The 9,192-nt window shown below is 40.4% G+C and overlaps 1 protein-coding gene across 1 annotated transcript; it reads right to left on the reverse strand.

Annotated features, from left to right (window-relative positions):
- Nucleotides 1-505: 505 nt before the first annotated feature.
- NOB1 (NIN1 (RPN12) binding protein 1 homolog) lies at nucleotides 506-9,035 on the reverse strand. The gene is made up of 9 exons (XM_072422548.1): nucleotides 8,877-9,035; nucleotides 8,667-8,799; nucleotides 6,110-6,243; nucleotides 5,542-5,613; nucleotides 5,305-5,445; nucleotides 3,566-3,817; nucleotides 3,368-3,465; nucleotides 2,317-2,461; nucleotides 506-1,537 (listed from the first exon to the last, which is right to left on the reverse strand). The coding sequence occupies exons 1-9, from the start codon at nucleotides 8,943-8,945 to the stop codon at nucleotides 1,268-1,270; spliced, it is 1,314 nt and encodes a 437-aa protein (XP_072278649.1). The 5' UTR covers nucleotides 8,946-9,035; the 3' UTR covers nucleotides 506-1,267.
- Nucleotides 9,036-9,192: the final 157 nt, after the last annotated feature.

Here is a 9,192-nt window from a genome sequence, read left to right on the forward strand (position 1 = left end):
AGAGAGCAATAGAGGCGGTGATAGTAGGAGGAGAAATAGAAGGATAGAGTAGGGAGAGAGAGGGGGTACTGAGAGAATGAATGGAAAGAAGAGTGATACCTTCAATTCAAATGTTGGCTCTGCACAGATCTTTTCACTGTATGTGACCTCAGTATAATCACATTCACTTTGTGCTTCCTATTACTTTAGATCTTGTGGGCCAGCAGCAGCAGATGTAGAGATGTAATGCCACCCTAAGCCGTGGCCTAGGTCCCACCCAAAACACAGGGTCTAAAGCCAAATACAAAAAAATAGAGTTTATCCAAATCAAAGCTGCCCCCTATATGTTACCAATTGTAAAAACTACAATAGTTTTTTTGTGGATGGTTGTACCATTGTATGATTCCCCTTCACTTTCCCAACAGAAAGCGACAAGGGAGAATCCAACCTGCAGTACTAACTTATTGGTTAGTACCATATAAAACTATACAGAAAACATGCAAGGAAAGAACAGCTGAACAATTGCTGAATATTTTATGCATTTTAATAAGACAATTGTCTATTCACATTCTGATGGTTCTTTCTTGTCATGTAATAAAAATACATCTTTCATTGTTTTAAACATGAAACTTTTTTTTACTTTGCAATATGACCACAAGATGGAGACAGAGCTGCAATATCCTCAACCACTAAGTTCTAATGAAATTGCTCAGGTCCATTACTAAAATTTACCAGCTGTGTTCTGATATTACTAGCACTCATTCACTTAATTTATGTTTAATATTACTTATACAGGCACACATTTACACTGCAAGCCAGGATAAAGGGGATTTTTTTTAGCGGTACTTGCTTGGTTAAAGAAAACCCCATCTGTAAAAAAATACTTCTATCCAACCTAATATAATTTATGTGCCAGAACTGCTAGCTCAAATGTCTAGTCCATGATTTCATTGTAGTTTTGTCTAATCTGGAGCTCATATTGTCAGAAAAGATATTGGTACCCAGTGCCAATTTCTCACACAGCCCCCAAAGTCTCATACAAAATATTACACAGATGGATGAAGCTTGACATCACATGACCAGCACTTCAGACTTGGGCAGGCTTAATACATCAAAAATGATTGCCAAGTTGGAATAAGTAGCATGAAGTGTGCCGAGCTAAGTTTCCACTCCAGAACACACATTTTTTTTTTTGCTCAGGTTACAACAATAAATTATCACTTTTCCATTCTAGGTTCACTTTTAAAAAGGCACCCATTAATAAGGATCGTTGAATGCTGCAATTCACTCATCTCTTCTTTACACCCTTTTTCCTAGAGGCATTTGGATTTGCCCTTCTGCGTCCGGCTCCCAGCGTGGCGTCTCTGATGTTCAGGTTGGCGGCACGGCTGTAGATGTCATTTTCTACAAACGGTGAAGCTCCGGCGATGTAATCTGGGTTGAAGACATCAGTCTTAGACCTCGCTTTTTTGGAGAGACGTTGCTGGGGGAAATGCTGGTCCCCCACCAAGTGTGGGTTTGCTGCGTGCTTCCCTCCTTGCGGAGCAGGCAATGAATACTGCAGAGAGAACACAAAAGAAATTAAAAGGCTGACCTTGTTGGACTATAAACACTTTCTCATGCTTATTATTGTAAATCAAACCCTTAATTAAATTTTATTTTGCAAAAGTGCTGCGGCATTCGAATGGAGTTAAATTCTGTACCCTTTAATGGAAAATAAATCAAATGTGAGACATGATTATGATGACACATTCAGAAGGTACAACACCCCCTCTCCTACTCTCAAACATGCCCCAGATTGCTATAGGCAGAACCAAAATCATGGACAGGACCTGTATCATTTAATTGCCACTAAGAAAAATATTTTAGAATAAATTGTTACTAAATAAATAAAAAAAAAACAGACTCTTTCATAATCCATTTAGAGACAGGATTCTGATACCATTGTGATTGTCAAAAGCTGTCTATTAAGATTTGGGCAACAGGAAACAAAATAAATAAATAAAATGCCCAACAGAAAAACCAACTGCCTACCAACCTCCTGAAGGGGTTTCTCACCCCAGGATAAGCATGATGGGTTAAATCCCTACACCTAAATCCGGCTACATCCACCTTGTGTGATGATGGGCATTTTCAACCACCTGCAAATGGTGTGCCAAGCAGTGGGGTTGCCCTGACCCTTTACAAAACCAACAAGCTGCTGGGAAGGTAGTGGCCCGAGAAGGGTCGCAATGGAAGGAAGTGATCTGAGAAGAGGTGCACAGTCCAGAAATGGAGCATTGGGAGATAAATATATAAATTGTTGGAAACCATCACATTTTCCTTTTGTTATCTTACCCTCATTCCTCGGGTGTTCATGACCTTGGGGTTCCTAGAGAAATGCATGTTAAGGCTTCCGTCCTCACTGACAGACACAGCCACTTTCTTCAGGGTCGAATTTCCACAATGAGGGCAGAATCTTTTGGACATGTCAGAAGTTGACCTTAAAGAAAAAGTCTTGTTAGCTACATTAAATAATTCTAGAACACCAGTACAAGAAAGCCATTGTTATCTTCTTGTTGAACACTGGAATATCCAATATAAAGGAGATAGAACAAAAACACTAAAATAACTTAAAACTAATTTCCACGCAGATGTAAAAGCCAAATATTGCAGCCCTGCATTAATACATCATAAAACACTATCAATGTTAGTACCTGAACATGAATTATATTACCCCATACAGCAGAGTCTTTAACCTCCCTAGCAGTCTAATTCTGTCTGAATTTCCATGCAAAAAGCTGTACAATATTTTGATGATATATAATGAATTTAATAATAAACTTTAAATAACAAAACACAAAAATCAGGACAAAAAAATAAAAAAATATTTAAACATGTAATGTAAGTGTACAGTAGCATGTATAATATATATATATATGAATATTTCTTTGTATTGGACTCAATACAGCTATTTTGTATTGAATCCAATACAAAATTATTTGAATTTCCCGCCGATCCGGCCACCGGCAGTGACGTCGCCGGAAAACCCCGGAGATCGTCACTGCATTTGCCGGCTGGAGATCGAGGAGGAACCTGCAGGACGACAGGGGACGACAACGGAGCAAGGTAAGTGGGGTTTTTTTGTTTTTTTTTAGTTTAAAGGTACTCTGAGTGTGACTCACCGCTAGAGGGGTTTATAGAAGAGGGTGAGGCTCAAAAAGGAGTCAATCAAGTGTGCTGCAATGCCCATGTGCTGTCAAGTAACATACGGATAGTTGGGAATAACAGAGTGAAACATAAGCTTATCCGTCTGCTTCCTCTGTGAGATACACAGATCAGCAAGTGCAACCCTTTACAAAACACTGAAAGGAAAATAATCATTCGAGGAAAACTAACAGGAACTTACTTAAAGCAGCCATGACAGCGTAGGATGTAGTTTCTAGTCTGGCGGATCAGCATTCCATCTACTGACAGTACATGTAGCCCCATCTGGATGAGTACGTTCTGGAATTAAAGCAGAGTTATGAATACCAGATGCAGTGCTGCTCTCATTATAAAAATACATGGTAATGGAAGATAATGCAATCTTTTGTTTATCAGATACCTGCATAGCAAAATCTGTAGTTAAACAGCCAACAACCACATTATCTGGAGCCTCATGGATACCCATGTCCTGGTGGATCTGTTTGATGTTTCCAGGGGTAATCCAGCCTCCTCCATCATCATCTTCACTATTCTCATCATCTTCCTCCCCTTCTTCATCTTCATCCTCAGATTTGCTACATGACGCCTCTAATGTGGTGTCTTGGGATTGCACTGGTTCAGGCTTGGCAGTTACGGACACAGACTGGGCATTCTGCAAAAACCAAAGCATTAGTGAAAATACAGGAAATACATTAACCCCCTAATAGGAGAATAAATCTAGTTTTAGAACCCTTATTATGTACAGAGTATAATTCAATTTGCACTTGTGCTCTTCATGCACCAACTCCTGAAGCTGAAGGGAACAGAAACGGACAAATGAGTGTTCATGCATATAACATTGTACTTGTCACTTTTCCAGTATTGGAGGGGAAGGCAGTTTCAAGAGAACTTCTCACTTGATTCCCTTTAATACCAATTTTTTAAAGTTTGTTAAAGTTTTATTCAGTACAGTGAATGAATAAAAAGTAAGGGTTTCATCACAGCAAAGGGTGACAAACAATCTATCAGAAGAGATCATGAAGACTGACAATTGTGTGAAATAAATAAAATGCAGAACTAAAAAAATACAAAACCCCTGTAAACACAACACACATACGTGAACCATTTTGAACTAGACACACTGCAGTGACGCACATTACGTGGGCTGGTGTGTTGCAATGCCATTCATAATTTTATCCAAACACATTAAGGACTGATACAAACTTCCATGATGTGACATGGATTACCATAAAACACAATAATGCAAGTAATATTCATTTTAAATAGTATCCCAATGCACTAAGGAAGCACAAGGTGGAGCCCTAAAGAAAACAAAGTGTATTAGAATGAAATGTATGATGTCAAATTTTTGGGGGTATTTGACATCATGTACTTCAATTACTGAAGTGCCTGGACCACCTGTTCCTTACAGGACACTCCGGGCCTGGATTACAAATAAAATGCCACAAATCTGCATCAACACCATTACTGACAGCCCTATACAGACCCTTTAACCTCCCTGGCAGTATTCCTGAGTGTGACTCGGGGTAAATTTTCCATGCCAAAAGCGGTAACCCCGCCAGGAATTGCCAGGGAGTTTTAAAGTCCAACCCGGTTCTCAGTGATGCCCGGCATCTGCGTCCCCAGAATGTGAACGTTGAGGAGGCAAGGCCAAGGGACGCAGATGCCGGCTACACATCTGCTAGTGAGCCTTAGGCTGGACGGCGGGACCACTGGGCTGGTAGGCGGGAAATTTAAAATAATGAGTATTTTTAAATGTACGGCTTTTACATTTAAAATTACTCATTAATCAGACTGCCAGGGAGGTGAATTCCGTTTACCAGTGAAATTGAAGTACATGATGCCAAATTATTTTGGCTTTTCTTGCATTGACCATTTATGGTATATTGGTTTTGTTAACAAACAACATAGAAGTAGGCCCTTAGGTAAGAAACCTGCAGTGCAATGCCCTGCAAAACATAAGATGCTGCCGTGCCATATGCAAAGAATTTATTATTTTGCAACAAAGCGACAACAATCACTCAAAAGCACAAAGAAAAACAGCCAGCACAACATAACTGATTCAATTCTTAACACAGCGATGAAAAGGGTCCTGGAATTGGAAGTGTTATTCATGTCGCAACTTATGCTATGACATACCATGAGTTCAACCAAGTCATCTTCAATACTCGGCAATGGGCTTCTCCAGAATAGGAAAGAATCAAACTCTTTGTTCTCTTGAATTGTGTCACTTCGTCCAACCACTGTGTCCTTCTCTGAGCTTTCCTTTTTTCCTGCAGCCTGAAAAAGTGACATGTTTTATAACTAATATAGATCTATGAATAGTCGAATACCCAAGTACAATAAGGATCGATAAGTCCTAAAAAGTTCAGGTACCTTGGATGGGAAGTGAAATCCAGCCACATTAACAGGAGCTTCTGGGTGCTGAGCTGTAGTGCTGACAGAGACCTAAAAGACAAACAAGTATTTGGCATAGAAATCATCATGACTAACATTTATATAAAAACTGTTTATCCCAAAAAGTAGCGCAATACTCTCCCCAGCAATTTTTTTAAGCTGGATAGGAAGAAGCTGTAGGCAGGTGGCAGCCCCTGTATTGTGACCCAACTCTTCAGTAACTACTTACAGCCGGGTGGTTACTGAAAAGCTGAGTGGTGTGCCCAGCTCAAACAGGACAAGGAGAACACTGTAGTGCTATAAGGCTGCCTTAAAACACACAGCAATGTGCTCTTCATTGTAGAAGCTTCAGAGAGAATCTGAGCTCAAAGATTTTATCTTTCAGGTGGCATGTTGTATCAAACAAATGTATAAAGATAAAATCCACTTTAAACTCATTGAATTTAAAGTCTTTTCTAGGAACCCAAACTCCTATTGCTGTTGATCTACTGCAGCAGACACTGGTTCCTCAATGTACCACTTCACCCGGATCCTCCGAATCACTCACCTTACTAGGTGGTTCTGTTCTGATATGATCCTTTCCAACATGCTCAGTCTCAAGCTGGTAAGCGAGAGCCAGAATCTTGATGTCAGTGGCTGAAAGGCTGCCATAGTCTCCAGTCTTCTTTGAAAAGTCAGTCACTGTAAAACAGATACAGCCAAAAAGATGTTAGAAAGTGGTGCCACCATGACTTCCATCCAACATGTGGCCAGATTATTTTGTCCCTATATGTCTAGATTGGTGTGGAGGACTGTGATGATAGAACAAATAGATCTATCTCTAGAAGCCCATCTCCAAGCCCTCACTGGCAATCCTCCTTTTGGTGAAAGATAGTCGGCTGACTAAACTTCACTTTATAAAATTATATGATAAAGCAGACCACCGCAGGGAGATTAAGTGAGAGAACACCCCTATCCCTACCATGGAGGGCAGCAGATGGGAGACAAGAACAGGGGAGTCATTAAGGAGACCTCCACTATGGCTCTATTTCATTCTTCTACTTCTTAAAGAGACAACAGAGGGAAAAGCATAGGCGACTGGAGTGACCCCATCATTTCCTATATCACTACAGGGCACAGCAGTAAGCTCTCACAAAAAGGAACAAGCTATCCAACACGCTCATATAGTGTCATATAGCTACTTTGTGCTTATCTCTGCAAGAAAGTAAAGAACGAACTTGCATTGCACTGAAAAGAAAGTATTCCTGCCTGCCAGATACACCTAATATGATGTTATAAGGGACTGCTGGATGAACTTGGCTGTGAGCGCTGGGTCCCAGGTTCAAATCTCGGACAGGACCTTTATCTGCATGGAGTTTGGAGGTTCTCCCCATGTTTAATCGGGTTTCCTACCACTTTACAAAAACATGCAGTAAGTTTAATTGACTTCCCCCTAAATTGACCATAGACTGTACTAAAGACATATGACTATAGTGGGGACATTAGATTGTGGGACCGTTAGTGACATGACTATGGACTTTGTAAATGACTGTGTAATATATCGACGGTATATAAATAATAACAAATTTTGTAAAGATGAGAACAGAGTAGCTTTAATAATCTGTAGGTTTTACAAATACATAGACCACACATTAAAACTACAATTGCTCATACAGCCAGAGAATACAGGCTGCTACTATTCTAAAAAGCTTATTGGCTAACATCTATAACCCAGTGGCATCAATTCTTTGATTTATTCACCCAGAATATGCAAATAATATTTGCTCTAGCTTTATATATTCCATGCTTGTTCTAGGACAGTGATAAAAGTACCAAAGCCAAAGAAAACCAGGCAACTAGCCTTGTAATAAGCAACAGCAGCCTCCATATTTCTGTTTGTGGGGGAGATATTGAACATAATTGTCATTGGGGACACTGTAGTTCTCAATCCAACATCATTGTCTCTACATTTGATAATGATTTATATAATATTTATTTTTTTTTGTGTAGAGCTGGCTCCTAGTTGTAATGTTGAATTGATCTCAATGACTCAGTTCCACATGGATGCAAAGTAGATATCAGCTCTTTTTATTAGAACAAAAAAAAAAACGAAAATTGAATGATAAATTAGTTTGTAAATATATTTTAAAGGACCTCAGCCCCTAACATGCCCAGCCAAGAAGTGGTGTTGTATGTAAATGGTGACCAGGGAATACACATTGGGTATAACCACACATGCCATGACAATAAATCTATGGGCTATATTAAAATTATTATACAGGATTTATATAGTGCCAACATATTACACAGCGCTGTATATTAAATAGGAGTAGCAAATGACAGATAGATACAGAAGGAGGAGAGGACCCTGCCCCGAAGGGCTTACAATCTAGAAGGTGGGGGAAGTGTCATACAATAGGAGGGGTGACATGGAATGGTGGGTGAGTAGTGAGAGTTTTAGGAGACAGAAGACAGGTAGGCAAGTCTGAAAAAGTGTGTTTTGAGCACTCTTCTAAATGGGCTGAAAGTAGGAGCAAGCCAAATAAAACACAGAAGACTATTCCAGAGAGTCGGGGCAGCTCTAGAAAAGTCATGGAGCCGTGCGTGTGATGAGGTTATGAGTGAGGAAGTCATTAGTAGGTCATTGGAGGAGCGGAGAGAGGGGGGGGATTTTTCTATCAGGTTAATTGGGACAAGAACTGTGGAGGGATTTGAAGGCAAAGCACAGGAGATGAATTGGATTCTCAGGTGAAATAGAAGAATGATGAGAACTACAAAGAGATGCAGCAGAAGAGAAGTGGTGGGAAGGATGGAGGAGTCTGGCTGCAGCATTCATAGGGGTTTATCATTAAAATGATGACCTGTAGCCTTTTTATACCTTTTTAAATCTTCATCTATGGGCAAAGTGGTTAATGAGAGGTATGTAAACATGGTTTAACCTTTATTTTACACCTCTAGCTGCCTGATTTTAGGATCTGCAGTAACAAACATTTATATCCATGTGACAGGTTTACTTTCCTCGTATAAGAGAGCAGGAAAGGCATTTCCCAGTGATCAGGCCATGCTGGAACTTGTAGTTCTACCATCCCAGCACACTTTACCTACCCAATGCGCTGTTTGCTTACCTAGCTGTACATCCTCAGGTTTGGGTTCCTTAAAGAGCAGCTCGTAGGGTAGAACAGCCAGCCGTCTCCTGGTGGCCTTATCCCGGATCTCATTCACCACATCCCGCACGGTGTAGATATTAAGGCCGATATCCTACAGACACAGGATTAGTCACCATCTTATAAGCGTTACCAGAAGCCCTCTTTAGCTTTGAAGCCCCCAACACTCACCTGAAGAGCAGCATTTCTCAGGAAAGCACCGGAATCCGCAACAACGTGCGTCACCTTAGACGGCGCCATGTTTTCCCAGGAACCCACGGCTCAGCCAATCACATTCCACCGGCACTTCACTTGCCTGAAAGATCTCTACATCGCCATCTGCTGGCGACACTGGGGAACGGCACCTTATAGAAAGAATAGAGGAGTAGGGGGAACATTGAGCTCCTGATTCCATATCACATCTGTGATGGAACAACCACCCTGCTAAGTAAAAAAAAATCATTACTTTAGGACATGAAAGAGGAACTAAAATCTAGCTAAAAAAAAC

The sequence above is a fragment of the Pyxicephalus adspersus genome, chromosome 9 (genome assembly GCF_032062135.1).
Source record: "Pyxicephalus adspersus chromosome 9, UCB_Pads_2.0, whole genome shotgun sequence".
In the NCBI taxonomy this organism is placed as follows: domain Eukaryota; kingdom Metazoa; phylum Chordata; class Amphibia; order Anura; family Pyxicephalidae; genus Pyxicephalus; species Pyxicephalus adspersus.